At 38.3% G+C, this 16483-nt stretch overlaps 1 protein-coding gene across 1 annotated transcript in view; it reads right to left on the reverse strand.

Annotated features, from left to right (window-relative positions):
• The window catches only part of ANGPT1 (angiopoietin 1), a 174220-nt gene that overhangs the window by 75422 nt on the left and 82315 nt on the right, over positions 1 to 16483 (reverse strand). Inside the window, exon 4 of the mRNA XM_009638391.2 lies at positions 9663 to 9895. Within this exon, the coding sequence (XP_009636686.1) occupies positions 9663 to 9895 (233 nt within the window). The remainder of the gene's footprint in view (positions 1 to 9662; positions 9896 to 16483) is intronic.

Raw genomic sequence — 16483 nt, forward strand, 5'->3', positions numbered from 1 at the left:
AGGAATGAAAATATATTGTTAAGGAAATGGGACCAGACAAAACATGCTGTCACCTCAGAGTATATCCTAGATGAGTACCAATACTATTCTTTCTGTGCACAAAAGCAAAATGACCAAGAACTGTATCGTACAACCTTACTATTCTACATTGCTTTCTAAATTCCATTAGATTTAAATATCCTCATTATTGTATTCCAATATACAGCTGCATCAATATAATACAGAAAATTTGTCTTGCTGAACACAGTCCAAATATTAAGATTTAAAGTTACCTTTCAGAACACCTGAAAATGTTATTCTATCCTGGGATTCCCATGGGGATTTTTTTTTTTTTTTTTTAAATACTAGCTTGTATTATATAAGGTGTCTTTGAAGTCTTTCTAATGAAGTAGGCCAGCATCACTGCTGGGGTTAATTCTGCTTATGTCAATGGAGTTTCCCCTGTGCCTGTAACCTTCGGGTCATGGCTTTGAAATCCTCATTCTGTTCTCACTCTCTTCACCTCAGAATAAATTTTAACATCGTAACAACTGTAGTCTAAGAAATGGAATAGAGTGCTTACTGTTTAATGTTTTAAATAAATTAATTGCTATGCCTTATAAAAGCATGAATTGCATTAGAATAAATTTCTGGACATAATTTCTTTTCCTGCATAATTTTCTAAAATATGAAAACTACTGATAACCCAGGAGATTTGTACCTTTTCAGAAATGCCAGACCCACTAACCACATTATTTACTTAATGAACTCAATGGGGACTTCTGAGGAGGTGAATTCCTAGCATATATGTGTATTATTTTGAGAATTAAGCTTTGCTTCTTGTCAGCATTCAAGAGGAAGCTAATGCTTCATTTCTCTCCTACTAGGAGGTCACAAAACCAGACATTCATGACAAAACTTTCTCTACTGTTCCGTTAGTCCACTGAAGTATACAAGTTTAGATCAAACATTTTAACAAGGTATATTTTCATGCAGGCTGACAGACATCATAAAATCAGGAAAAGGAAAATAAGCTTATGGTTAAATATACCTTCCCACTGAATTTTTACATTCCCTAATCCTGGGGGTAGGAGAACTTGGGCAGCTATCCTGAGGTATGCAAATTGATGTCAAAGAATAGTCACTCTAGATCTATTTTCTTCTACTGGAAAAAAAAAAAGAACAACGTATTTGAAAATATAAGTGACACTTGACTGGGCACATTTTGTGACATTTGGCTTGAAACACAATTTCCCACTGGACCAATACAATTCCTGAATTACTCGGTCCGAACTTGTATGCACTTTGATGATGATATTATCTACTGCTTAACATATTTTGTAGTGTATTCCCTGTATTTTTCTTTTTGAGTAAATGTTTGTGTGACTCTCTATTTAGCACTCCATATACTTTTCATAAGTAATTTTTCTGATGTGGAAGTTTTGAAAGTCTGTCACTAAACTAGATAATGTGTTACAGGTTTATTGTTTGACAGTGACAACAATGTGCCAAAATGCTTTATCCATCCTCAGACAAATAATATGCAAAGTATCCTGAGGAAGGAACAGTTTAAAGAAAACAATAATCACAAAATATTTTATGACCTTTGCAAAGAATGATGTGATCTCTATCTACCTCTTACCTTCTACAGATGAAGGACTTCTACAGTCTTGGAATCTCTATGGTGATTAATTAAGCTTTCACATCATTGTTTCTATTTCTCTGTCTTTTGTGGGGCAAAAGTAAAAGTTTCAGGCATTTATCTATATTTGAATTTGGAGATTACTTAATCTTTAAAAACTTACTGTAAATTTTCACTGTAATGAACAATCATTTCAATTGGAAGGCTAGTGTCTGAAAGTGCTATTTTTTAAAAAATTCTAGTTTTGGAATTTATTGGCAGCCACTGCCAAGATTGTTGACCCTGCCTAAAAAAATACATAAACAATGTGACAAATCTATTTAGCCATAGACACGGGCCAAAATGGAGACATGTGAGTCCCCATGGTATCCTGCATCTATTTGACTCTCTGTAGGCTTAATGACCTTTTAGAGTGTCTTTTTTAAGGATTACATGCAACTGAAATCCTAGTATTGCTCACACTGGGACAGAGGTGGGTGGTATTTTGGAAGCCAAACTCACAAACAATTCCAAGTTTTACAGGTGGCCCCCATCCCAAAACCAGCCTGTACCAAAACTGACACTGACAGTGGGATCTGGATTTTGTACTTAGGTCCATCTATGTTTTAAAAATTTTTCCTTTGTGTGGCTTTTACTTTTTTCTCTCTTCTTCGTTTGCCTTTATATCCTTCATAAATTCTCTTGAAGTTTGTCTAGCCATGGTGGAATACCAAAGCATATTTGTTAGGGTTGTCTTCCAGTACTAGGGTCTATGTTAGCTAAGCTTCTCAGGGTGTAAAACTAAACAAAATCAGTTTCTGTTCAGCCCTGTATCTTTACACTGTTCAGCTATATTATTCACAGGCTCCTAGCAGGCAAACTTCTGAAAGTTTCTCAACTCATTTAAATTAACCTAAAAATAAATCTTCTGATATGATTATGGGGTTTTTTTTTTGCTAAAGCAAACAGCTCCAGAGCAGGCACGCTTGCACCAGAGAGCAAAATCACAGCAAAAAGGGGCTTTTCCAGAGCTTTACCAATCTGGGGAAAAGCCAAGGCATGGCTGGGGGAGGGCAGCTTGTCAGAGGGCCAGCCTTGACAACGGCATCTAAGGCTCTCATAAAAGGGAGCCTTAGGAAGCACCATGAGGGCTGGTGAACAGCGCAGGCAAACGGGGCATGGTGTGTCAGTTCACACAGTCAGGACGCTGGAGCTTGGTCAGAAGTACCAGGGTGTCCACTTGACAGAAAAGCAAGGCGTCTCCAAGCTCTGCACCAGCTACAACTGATGCAGACTTCCAGACAGAGCTCCAGTGGGTGCATGCTGCCACCCAGATATCAGGGCTGCAGGGTGTGCCCCCCTCTCACACTGTTTTCGGACGCTAGTGGTGAGTTTACCTGTTGGCGGTGTGCCCAGGTGGAGGAACTCCTCCGCTTGATGACGGAGCTGTGGGAGGAGGTGAGCAGGTTGAGAACTATCAGGGAGAGTGAGAGGGAGATCAACTACTGGAACAACACCCTATGCTCCCTGTCTCAGACCCAACAGGCAGGCACACCTCATGCAACAGAGGACTCTCTCCACCTGTCTGAACGGGGAAATTTAGGAGACAAGGGGAAATGTCAGTATGTTCCTGCCCAGCACAGCAGGTGTGTCTCCCCTGTGACAACCTCAACCTCCCAGCTTCCCTTGCCTAATATATAGGAAGTTTGGCAAGTGGAACCAAACCTTAATGAGGATGATGGTTTTCACAGCTTAGAAACACTCTCAAGGTTAAGACAACCTAAGCCCTACATCAAAACAACTTCCATAAAGAAGAAAAGATGGGTTGTTGTCATAGGGGGCTCCCTTCTGAAGGAAACAGAAGGATCAATATGCAGACCGGACTCATTTCATACAGAAGTCTGCTGCTTACCTGGGGCCTGGGTTAAAGATGTGGAAATAAAACTTCCAGCTCTGGCAAGGCCCATGGATTATTATTCCATTATTGGTTTTCCAAGTAGGCAGTGATGAAACCCCAACAAGAAGTCTAAGAGCAATTAAGAAGGACTTCAGGGCCTTGGGACAAATGGTGGAAGGATCAGGTGCACAAGTAACATTCTCCTCTATCGTTCCTATTATAGAGAACATTGAGGGAAGGAAGAGGAAGACCCAGGAAATAAATACCTCACTCCAAACCTGGTGTGAGGAGCAGAATTTTGGGGGTTTTGACCATGGATTGGCCTATACAACATCAGGCCTGCTGGCTGATCGTCAAAAGATGATCCGGCGGGGAAGAAAACTGGCCTGGCTGAACAGAGAGCTTTGGCTGGATCTCAGAAAAAAAAAAAAAAGGAAAGTCTATGAGCTTTGGAAGAAGGGGCAGGCATCTCAGGAGGACTACAAGGATGATGAGAGGTCATGCAGAGAGAAATCAGAATGGCTAAAGCCCAACTAGAACTTAAATTGGCCAATTCTGTGAAAGATAATAAAACGTATTTCTATGAATACATTAACAACAAAAGGAGAGCCAAGGAGAATCTCCATCCTTTACTGGATGCAGGGGGAACCATGGTGACAAAGGATGAGGATAAGGCTGAGGTACTTAATACCTTCTTTGCCTAAGTCTTTAATAGTAAGGTCAGCTGTTCTGGGGGTACCCAGCCCCCTGAGCCAGAAGGCAGGGATGGGGAGCAGAACAAAGCTCCCATGATGCAAGAGGAAATGGTTAGTGACCTGCTCAGCCAATTAATCATACAAAAGTCCATGGGGCTGTATGGGGTCCACCCAAGGGTACCGAGGGAGCTGGCGGAGGTGCTCACCAAGCCTCTTTCCATCATCTATCAGCAGTCCTGTATGACTGGGGAAGTTCCACTTGACTGGAGGTTGGAAAATGTGACGCCCATTTACAAGAAGGGCCAGAAGGAGAATCCAGGGAACTATAGGCCTGTCAGTCTGACCTCAGTGCCAGGGAAGGTCATGGAGCAGACCATCTTGAGTGCCATCACACAGCACATCCAGGACAAACAGAAGATCAGGCCCAGTCAATGTTGGTTTATGAAAGGCAGGTCCTGCTTGACTAACCTGATCTCCTTCTATGACAAGGTGACCCGCTTAGTGGATGAGGGAAAGGCTGTGGATGTAGTGCACCAGGACTACAGTAAAGCCTTTGACATCATTTCCCACAGCATTCTGGTTGAGAAACTGGCTGCCCATGGCCTAGACAGGCATACTCTTTGCTGGGTAAAGAACTGGCTGGATGTCTGGGCCCAAAGGGTGGTGGTAAATGGAGTTAAATCCAGCTTGCAGCCAGTCACAAGTGGTATTCCCTACGGCTTAGTATTTGGGCCAGTTCTGTTTAACATCTTTATCAACGACCTGGATGAGGGGATTGGGTGTGCCCTCAGCAAGTCTGCAGATGATGCCAAGTTGGGTGGAAGTGTTGATCTGCTTGAAGGTAGGAAGGCTCTACAGAGGAATCTGGACAGGCTGGATCAATGGGCTGTGGCCAATTGTATGAGGTCCAACAAGGCGAAGTGCTGGGGGTCCTGCCCTTGGGTCACAACAACCCCATGAAACGCTACAGGCTTGGGGATGAGTGGCTGAAAAACTGCTTGGCAGAGAGGGGCCTGGGGGTACTGGTGGACAGCTGGCTGAATATGAACCAGCAGTGTGCCCAGGTGGTCAAGGCCAATGGCACTGGCTTGTACCAGGAATAGTGTGGCCAGCAGGAGAAGGGAAGTCATCCTTCCCCTGTATTCAGCATTGGTGAGGCTGCACCTTGAATACTGTGTTCAGTTTTGGGTCCCTTGGTTTAAGAAGGACAATGAGGTGCTGGAGCATATCCAGAGAACGGCAACGAAGCTGGTGAAGGGTCTGGAGCACAAGTCTTATGAGGAGCAGCTGAAGGAACTAGGGTTTAGCCTGGAGAAGTGGAGGCTGAAGGGAGACCTTATTGCCCTCTACAACTACCCGAAAGGAGGGTGTAGTGAGGTGGGTTGTCAGTCTTTTCTCCCAAGTAACAAGTGATTAGCATGAGACAAAATGGCCTCAAGTTGCACCACGGGAGGTTTAGATTAGATTTTAGGAAAAATTTCTTCACTGAAAGCGTTATCAGGCACTGGAATGGGCTACCCAGGGAAGTGGTTGAGTTCCCATCCCTGGAGGTATTTAAAAGACGGGTAAACAAGGTGCTTAGAGACATGGTTTATTAGTGGACAGGTGTGGTTGAACTTGATGATCTTAAAGGTCTTTTCCAACCAAATGATTCTATGATTCTATGTCATTACTGGCAGAAATTTATTTCATGTTTTGTAATCAAAAAACAATGGTTATTACCAGCTTGTTTTCAAATGAAGTTATTTAGCTGTAGTTTTATTATTTTATAAAAAATAGTTTTAAATTACTAATTTCAGTTTCACAAATTGGAAAATCCTGAATACTATGATTTATGCAAGGAAGAATGTAATTTTCTTGTTTGTGACTTATCTTGGGGTAGATTTTTGAGTTCCTTGATACTGATAATAGTTTTTTAAAATATATACACATACATGTAATATAAAATATATCTACTTATTTTTTAAATTTATGGTTGAAAATCCAATAAATGTACTTAAAGCCATTCTCAAAATACTGTGGTGTTTAGTCTTAGCAATTCCTCTCAACTCTTGTGTTCAATCTTAGGAAGTTACTCATCTTTGACAATCTGGCCTTCTAGACTTGATGCCTTGCTTTGGTAGCGCTTCCTTTCAAAGATAAGCGTCCTTAGAAGCCTGAAATTTTTAAGGAGATCCATCCTTTGCTACATCTTCAGCTTTCTAACAATTTGAAAATCTTTATCAGTCTCAGTGATATCTAGCAACCGTTACTTAACTTAATCAAGTACTATCTTTTGTCAGTGGAAAATATCTCTCAGTGTTATCACAGAATGGCAAGGGTTGGAAGGGACCTCGGGAGATCATCTAGTCCAACCCCCCCTGCTAAAGCAGGTTCTCCTAGAGCATGTTACACAGCATTTCATCCAGGCGGGCTTTGAATATCTCCAGAGAAGGAGACTCCACAACCCCCCTGGGCAGCCTGTTCCAGTGTTCTGTCACCCTCAGAGTAAAGAAATTTTTCCTCATATTCAACTGAAACGTCTTATGTCTCAGTTTGTATCCATTGCCCCTTGTCCTGTCGCTGGACACCACTGCCCTTTTCTCTCTACCAGTAGTTATCTTGTATGCTTCCATAACAGCATCCCACATACCTTCTTTTCCATCTAATAGTTCTGTATGTTACAGCTCTCTCTCCTCATATGGAAATTGTTCCAGCTCTCTAATTATTTCCATTGTCCTATTCTTTTCTGGACCATTTCCATTTCTGCTGTATCCCTTATGAAATATAGATGACTGAGATTTACTAACATATAAGACAGTAGTGGTGTCACTGATTTATGTATCACATTCTGTTATTCTGTATCTCCAAGTAAACACCAGTTCTCACAGCTTATTTTATGTTTTGAACATTAGTGCACACATAAAGGCTTCATATTTTTGTGTGAATTTAGAGTAGCTCTAGTTGTACTTCCCAGCATGCATACTTTTCCATCTTCAATATATATTTGCCCAGACTGAAGCTGGTGTTATTTTTTGGTACAACGAAATGTTTTAGTATTCAGCCTTCATTAGAGTCGTCTTGTGCTCCAGGATGATATTATTATTTTAACTTAAGCTGTCTGGCTCCGTTTTCAGCTGTGAATGTACTTACCAAAAATATTGGTCAGCTAGACTTATACAGACAGTAAGTGGAAACATTTCTACAATTATTTCTCTTTAAATAAAAAAGGAATCCAAGGAAAATCCTGAACACGTTAATACACAAAAGGTAATGGAGTCCAAAATCAAGAGTTTGAGTTAGGCTATTAAAATTATATTTAAGCATTTAACTGTGCTGAGCATCTTTTGCCTCCACAGTTCCTCAGAATTAAAAAAAAACTGCTGAAGAGTCAGGTTTTCAGGCACCTGAATTTGTACCCAGGAGTCCAAATTTAAACATTCACTTCTGTAATCCTCACTCAAAGTTTTTATAAGAAGCAGGTGAGGAAACTAAGTTTAGGAGAAATGTTGGTTTTCTTGGGTTTTTTTCTTTGAATCAAATTCAAAATTATTAGAAAATCTGTTTCTAACCTTAAAAAGAACTTGCACTGTATCTCTGTATGAGAATAATATATCTTTCATTTTTATATTAATTTTAAAGTACTCCCGAGCTCTATTAGAACACTCTGAACGCAGCTTTGCCAGTTTTCTTTGCCAAAAGACCATAAAACATAATAAAGGATTTGCATTGCATCATAATGTTTCTCTACTGATATGAGAACAGCCTACTATGAAGGACGTTATTTGATTCAAAATGCTGGGCAACAGTATAACAGAATAAGCAGAAGGGAACATTTAGAATGAACATGATCGGGGAAAAAAAAGGTTTGCTTTTTTTTTTTAAAAAGTAGTCTATCCACACAGGCCCAAGCATGCAACACTTCCAAAGGAAGAGATGTAATCCTCGTCACTGGAGCAGTTCAGATTTAAGCCACACAAGTTGCATGGGAATATATAGCAGAGAGCAAACCCACACTGCCTTGAGCTGAATAGTTTGAATGATCTAATATGTCCTTCTGCCTCTTAAACAGAGGATTGAATAATGATGCAGGTGACAAGGTTTTGACAGGGGGGATGGGGTTGTTGTTTGGGAGTTTTGTTTGGTTTTTGCTTTTTGTTTTTTAGATAATTTATGGCACTTAAAGCTCTAAAATTACAATGAGCAAATATGATGAGCTTTTCGGACTGCTGGTGCTTACCCTCACATAGACCTCTTTCATTCATACTTCCACACTCACTGAATGACTAATACAATTTGCACATCTACAGCTTCTCTCTAAGTTTACCCAGTACCCTTTCTCAGAAGGGTTTTGATGGCTTCTTCCCAGATTTATTTTCTTTTCTCAACTTTATTTCCCCCAGTATTTTTAACACTCTGCATGCCATACCAGGCACAGCTGTTAATCCCCTTTTAGCTGCTGTTCTTAGCATATGCCTTTTCTCTTATATTTTCCCTTACATTTCTTCTTCCCTCTCTTCTGTATGACTTTGCCTTGTTTTTTGTAGTTACTAATTTGTTCTTTCCAGTGTCCCAATTCCACCCTTTACATTGGTCTCCATCCACACATCTCCCTTGACCAGTTCTGATAAAAGGCATTTCTTTCCAGAGACATTCTGCAGTGTCTTTAGCATTTGAAAACTGAAATCCTACCTTTCTTTCTCATTGTCTGTAAGAAACCTGTTTACTAGGAAAGGCAGACTTGAGGAGAATTGTCCTAAAGTCTTTGTCAACACCTTCTTTCGAAAGATGTTACTTCTGTTCCTAATGCACTCAGAAACAAACAAAATCTGGCAAGGCAGAAGGAAGAAAAATGATCCCTTATTATAAATAAAATCTCATTCAAGAGAAGAGATTCATCTTTTGTATGTCTACAACACCAGAAGTTCCTACATAGAATCATAGAATGTTTTGGGTTGGAAGGGACCCCTAGAGGTCATCTAGTCCAACCCCCCAAGTTCATTAACAATGTCTCCCATATATATGTATAAAGTTCTGAGTTACTTTCCTTTGTTCAGTAGTCTGTTCTCTCCATTGATTGTAAAGGAAGTCTAGAGTAAATTACATGTAGGCATCTATAACATTAATATCCACATTTGGTTGGATTACTCCCAGAAGGAGAGAGATGCTCAGGGGAACAAATCAGTACTGTTAATGTCAAGTCAGTGGAATTATGGCCTACATTAGCTATGGTCAAAGTATAACAACTCAATGATATTAAGTTTTAAAAAATAAAAAATGGGTGTTAGTACAAGGGTCAGCCTCAGCACTGTCTGAACCTTATTTGATTTGTGGATTCTCATCAGCTCTTTTGTCCTCAATTATAATTGTCTTCAATTACAATCATTTTCTTTCTTGGAATAAGGTCATTAAGTTCTGCCTTTCCAACAATTCAGGACTTACTTCAGAAGAAATTTCCTAGTACTTCTAATGTTTTATGTTACTTTCTTACCTCCTTCCTTGGAACAGAGGGTGATCAGAGTGTGAACTGTATCCATCAATTCAAGTTGCTGTTTCTGCAGGACACTGTTATTGCTTGTTGCCTTGTTTAGCTGCTTCTCTAGTTCCTGGATTATGTAGCTTTGTCGTGTGACCAAGCTCTGCAGGTTCTCTTTTTCCTCCTTCAAAGTGTCCAGCTCCTCTTTATGCCTTTCTTCCATTTCTAAAATTCTGTGCTCAAGTAAACTAAAATAAAATAAAATAATTAGCAGATATTATTTCATGCCAACATATTTATTAACACAGAAAATAGAATTATTGTATTTTTCCCCATAGAATTCAGTACATAAATAATTTCTTCTAAAAATGTCACATCTACTAATTCAGCTCATTGATTTCCTCTATCAAGCACTCAAATATAACTGCTCTCTAAGGTTCCATTTTGTGACATTTGCATGCTGTAGTGCTTAGAGTGTAGTGCATAGAACTGCATATCCAGTTGTTACAGCCATCCAGGTGCATGAGCCAGTAACAAGTTCGTATATAGAAGTTCAGTCAGAAAAGCCTAAAAGCAGACGAAGGAGAAGAGCAGAGCATTGAAGAGGACATCATTGGTAGTTTGGATGGGTCAATATGATAAGAGACAAAAATCAGGGGTAAACTAAGGAAAAGTTTGTGAAGGGCCTTACCACTGAATGGAAGATAAGCACTATGAGCTATGAAGTACCATCAAGGGATATGGAAGCCACAATAAAAGTATCATTTGATGTGGTCTGTGATGCTGGGAAAGGAATTGTGCACCAGATGAGGGGTATCTGCTTTCACATTAATAATAGTACTGTTTCCCCAAAAGAAAAATCAGAAGTTTGCATTTTAAAGTAGGATTCCCTTGTTTTCCTTGAGTCCACATAGATATTTCCTCCACTGCCCCACCGTTTCTAATTTGACAAAAGGCTCCTCAGTCAGAAAACTGTTGGGAATCATACTACGTGACCTGCTTACATCAATTTTTATAAATAATTTTACAGAGGTATGGAAACACTTTCTCCTGGCTAATATTCTTTTTCTAGTACCCTCTTGTCCTGCGTTGGAAGTGTACAATTTACAAAGATCAAAGGCACATCAGGCTATGTCTAGAAGAATAGAGGAGTTGTAGACATAAAGGACAGCTAATATCTGTCAACAGTGAACAAGAACTTTTTTCTGGCCAGTGCTTTGATGTTGTGGTGGGAGTTTAGCAGAAAGATTTTATTAATATTAGATAAAGAAATTAATTCAGTCCCTCTGCTACTTTCTGTTCAGTTATTATACTGTATACACCAAAAGAGGTGTTTCTCATGCCCATAAACCAACTGTCGGTTACAAACTTGCCAACAAACTGCTTCCTGTTCAAGTCAGTCTTAGGTTTTATTTATTTGCACTCTCCCCCCACCTTTGTTTTTACTTCTGGATAATAGATCAGTGGCAAAATGCCTGCATAATTTCAGGTCATTTAACCTAACTGAAGAATGTAATAAAATCCATATGGGGTTGTTTCTACTAGATATCACGGAGCCTTAATATGAGCTGTTACAAATGATAACAATGCAAAGATTAAATTCAGGGCCTGGATTTGCTGTACAAGCTAGAGTAATATAAAACTTTTTTTCGTTTTTCTTTTTTTTTTTTTTTAAATAAAAGAAACCAAGCAGCAAATCTCTTTTTCTGAAATGTTATAAACGTGGGACTTGCAAAAATACTGAAGAAAATATACTTTGTAATATCAACATACCTAGTTCTGTGAAAACCAGAAGGATCTGGGTAATGGGAGGAAAAAAGAAAAGATGGGAAGGGAAAACACTTTTTTGTGGGGTCCCAAATGCAATGGGAAACATGATATCTCATTCTAAAAGGCTCATTAATTAGTAATGAAAGCATAACAAGATTCAGTGGACTGGAATCAGATGATAGAAAGTTTCAATCTGAAACAGAGTACGGATTTTGAAGCCAAAGACAATAAATTATTTTAACACCTTATCAGGCCTGTAGCTGATTTTTTCATCACTTGAACTCTAACATTAAACATGATGCCTTTATATTCTAAACTCTTATGGACTTTTTGAGAGTATTTATGTGGAAGTCTTTGAGCTTTGTTATGCAGATGGTGAGACTAATTAGTTTAGTTAGGCAGAAGTGGTTGGAAGTGTTCTGATGGAACTGGTTATGGTCATAAAATACTGTTGAATTAAATAAAAAATGTTCTATGTGAATTTTATCAGTTCTGTCCACTTTTTCCATGGGAATTATTGAAATGCTCATTTTGAGTCTAGATTTTAATTTTTGTGATAGAATATAAGTTGTATTAATGTACTTTGGACACGAACAAGGTAGGCCCTGGGCACCTGCTAGGTGTGGTCATGTCCCAGTCTGACTTCTTACAGTCCATTGAAAATGTTGTGTACTGTCAATGTGAGAGAAGATGCCATTCTTGAAGCCAGAATATTGCTTTATAGTTAAATGGTAAGTATAGACAAAAAAAGTTCCCTTAATCTTTGTCCATGTCCTAGGCATTTCCCTAATTCCACAACATCCTATCTGCATGACCACATCTAAATGATTTCCAAATTTGAATGATTTCATGTAAAATCAAGAGCCTTTGGCAACCACAGTTTGTGCATTGCATTATTTGTTTCCCACCGTAGCCTAACAACATAGTAAATTAACCCATGGCGATGACAGTCTTATTTGTAGCCACAGTGACCATGTCAAGCAAGAAGGAAGAATGTTCAGAGCTTCCCACTTTGGCATCTACAAAGACAGAGAGCACGCAGATGTTTTACAGCTTTAGTAATAATATATCCTAATATTTATGAGTAGTGTGTCAACAACATGTGGTAGAAAGATGGGAGCATCACAGCATTCAGTTCCTTTAAAGTTTTCTATGTAGATTAAAAGTCCAGTTATTATAAAATGAAAAACTGAGCTATTCCAAGGAATACATATGCATTTATGCAGTGATCTTTCTATATCCATAAATCTACAACAGATAAGAATAAGTCCCGAGGATAGGACCACTCCCTGTATTCCTGGGAGAAATCCAAAACATTAATTTTGTTTTACTAAGAATCAATGAGAAACCTTTGGTCAAAGCTCAAAATGAATGAAAGCAAAAACTTCACATAGATTGGGGATTTCTGTGCTGGCTTGTTCCAAAAAGAAGAAATCCTTAAAAAGTGTGAGAAAAGCTGCTCTTATGTTGTTTTTGACTCCAACATGGCCAGAATTTTTCATTTGTATTGTTACACTCATATTTATTATAGCTCATTTAAATTAAAAAAGTGCTAGAAACCTCACCAAAAAATCCTGAAACAGGTTGAAACAATTACAAAGATATTTAGATTTTTTTTCAAAACAGTTGTGAGACCACTCTGTTCTCTTTTTTTCCTTGTGACATTACACAATTTCTAACAAATACCATGAAGAAATTACTTTGGCGAGCACTTGGTAAAGAGACTTTCTCAATTTTTTAAAGAGGTATTGTGAAGACAGAGTTAAAATTAAAATATTTCTAGTTTTCATTAATGAGTATTGCTGACATAAAATATTAAAGAAAACAAAAAAAAGGTTGTCTCTATACCAGTTTATGCAACAACGTGTAAAGGTTGACTGAAATAACAGAATACTGAAATATAACATTCTGTTATAACATTTTCCAGTAAAATGATGTCGGTATGATGTAATGACTAGCTTTTTTTAACAGTAAGTAAGTTTACTGTATACATTACCCATACATTTGAAATTCCTATACATTTCCTATGTGTTTGAATTTCCTATATGTTTGAAAACATTACTGACCTAGGCAGATAAAGCAGTCATGGGAACTACAATACTCACAATAAAAATAAATCACCATTCAACAGAAGCATCGTATATATGCACATATACATGTACAGACACACATAGACATATGTAATATGTGGTTTTTATAATTGTAGCCTTCAATCTGGGGAAACAAAGCAGGCATTTGGGGAACAGAATGAAGTTGTACATAAACAGATGTTGTTAACAAGGATAAATACCAATATTATCCATTGTACAATGACTCTTTGGAGTAATTATCTAGAAGACAATTAAATTTAAAAAAAAAAAAAAAAGGCACAGACAAACCCTCCCTCCAACCCCAGAGAAACTTAATTTTCCTAAAGGTTAACTATGTTCAATGCCCAACCTACTGATTTTGGTGAGGCTAAGAATCTATTTTCAACCGTACAAATGATGTGTTAACTTTGTCAGGATATAAACCAGTGGAATGCCTCAGTGCAACTGTGCTGTGTCCAGCTGATTCAGAAAAAGCCCTCCGTTAGCACTGGAGAGGGTTGAAGGCCCATACAGAAGTCAAAGAACGACTTCCAGTGCAAGTTGCTGTCATTTTGAAAGGTGATGAAGTAGAACATGTAGAAAGCACTCTGGTAGCTCTCTGGGGAGGAAAGAAAGTCTGGTTTAGACAATCTGCCTTATAAGGTAGGTAGTTTATTTGCTAATCCATTCCAGACCATGGCAGTTTAAGAGATTTTTTTTTTTATCTTTGTTTTCAGAGGCCTCAGTTAAGACATGTGAGAACAGGATATAGACCAGATCTTAGAGATGGACATCTTTTGCCTTAAAATAATCTTTTAAAATATCTGGATTTATTAAAAATACAGATAAAAACATTTACGTTCTTGAGCTATTCGATAAAGACAAGTAACGTCACACTAGAAAAAAATTCTTTGGCCGTATACATCTGGTTCTCTTGTATTATGTGTGTATGGGAAGACAAATAGGTAGAGGATTTGAACGCTTAATTTTGAGTGCAAGAACAATATTTTCACAGAGAAAGCTCCTTTGTACTTGCTTTTACATGAGTGAAATCTTCCCTGCATTGTTAGGTGCTGACTGTTCATATTTGCTTTGGTAGTCTGATATTGTCTGATCAATTCAAGGAAATATAAAAATATGTGTCCCCATATTTCTCAAGACCAGTAAAGTAGTTAGTCACTTGGCATCAGTAAGCCTATTTTTTATACCAGTGAAAAGACAATTCCACTGAAATCACAAAAGTGGAGTGAAAAATCTGGATTTGCCTTTTTAGTATATGTGAAACCTACAAATAGACATATTGTGTTTCTTTGTCTTTCACACAGTCTGATGGAAATTCTAGAATCATTCTTGAACCCTTGCCTTTCATAGGGTACAACAGTTCTTGTACTGAATGTGTTAATCTATTTGGATTGTCTGCAAATTCAAGCTGAATTTTATGTTTAAATTTAACTTTCACTATTTATTGTGGGGAGATCTAGATTTCCGTTATCTTTTTCCTCATTTGTTTCATTTAAGTAAATAAAAAGTTGTTTTCACATTAGCATATTGAAACAAATGGCACATTATAAGTTAAATACAGCTGGTACACTCTGGAAAAAAAGGGAGGGCTCATAAAGGCACTTAAGCACGGAAATCTTTCAAGAATAAATCAAAATAGTTTTTAGAAAGCTCTTGTGGGACAAAAAATGGCAATGGAAGAAACCACCATTTACATTATAGTGGGTGGGAACCCACAAAACTAAATTATTTATGGCATAAGAGCGCTCAATAGAAACATGATTCTGGGGCAAATGTGATTCTACTTATGCCATGGAATATCTTTCACTTTGGTGAGATAAAAAGGAAAAAATTGGCCATTCTTCCCAGCAGAGGCAGGAAGTAAAGAGAAAGGCCAAGAACAGATATATTTCTAGTCTAAAGAACATGCATTGGTCCCCTGTTGATATGCAGTGTTCATTTTATTTAAGGATAATATACAAGTTACTGTAGTACATCAACAATCAGTTATTATTATTATAAGATTTTGCATTATTTCGTCCAAAATCCAGTTCTTTGAAAGTTATTAAGATTATTTTTTTTCATTTTGTATGGAGGAAATTTTAGCACAGAGAAAAAAATGATCTGCCCACAGTACACCATCTGTTTTGATTATTTTTGAGAAGATAATAGTTCCTACAGTTGTTCCCACTGCAGTGTATACCTACTGCAAAAGAAAGGCCCTTTCCAAAAAAGCTTACAATCCACATAGGCAATGTGGATAAAAGGAGTTTTACTGATGTGAAAGTGATATGGAGTGGGATGAAGACATTTTAACTGCAAACAACTACTGAACATAGCCTGATGGGTAATCTATAAGTACAGTTTAAAGTTAGGTGAGATAAAATAGTCAACATGTCCAAGAACCTAGTATCTGCTTTGTCCCATAGTGAACCTGACACACACATGATTGATTTCAGGATCAGGACCTACAAGGCCAAGATTACTCAGTTCTTTGTTAGGTGTAGATGATGATACAGGAGCCAATGATCCACATTTTAGTGTAGTTGTAACACTTCCCTCTCCCTAATTTTACCATTCCCAAGTGTGGTGGTTTGACCCTGGCTGGATGCCAGGGGCCCACCAAAGCCGCTCTATCACTCCCCTCTAACCAGACAGAATAGAGAAAAGTAAATCAAAAGGCTTGTGGGTCGAGATAAAGACAGGGAGAGATCATTTTATCAGTTACCATCATGGGCAAAACAGACTCAACTTGAAAAAATAATTAATTTATTATCAATCAAAATCAGAGAAGGAGAGGAGAAAAACTGCTAGATCTTAAAAACCTTCCCCCCACCCCTCCCTTCTTCTCTGGGCTCAACTTCACTCCCAGTTTCTCTATCTACTTTCCCCCAGTGGTGCAGAGGGACAGGAATGGGGCTTGGGGTCAGTTCATCACACGTTGTCTCTGCCGCTTCTTCATCCTAGGGAGAGGACTCTTCCCCTGCTCCAGCGTGG

This window comes from Egretta garzetta, unplaced genomic scaffold, assembly GCF_000687185.1.
Source record: "Egretta garzetta isolate BGI_Z169 unplaced genomic scaffold, ASM68718v1 scaffold154, whole genome shotgun sequence".
Taxonomy (NCBI): domain Eukaryota; kingdom Metazoa; phylum Chordata; class Aves; order Pelecaniformes; family Ardeidae; genus Egretta; species Egretta garzetta.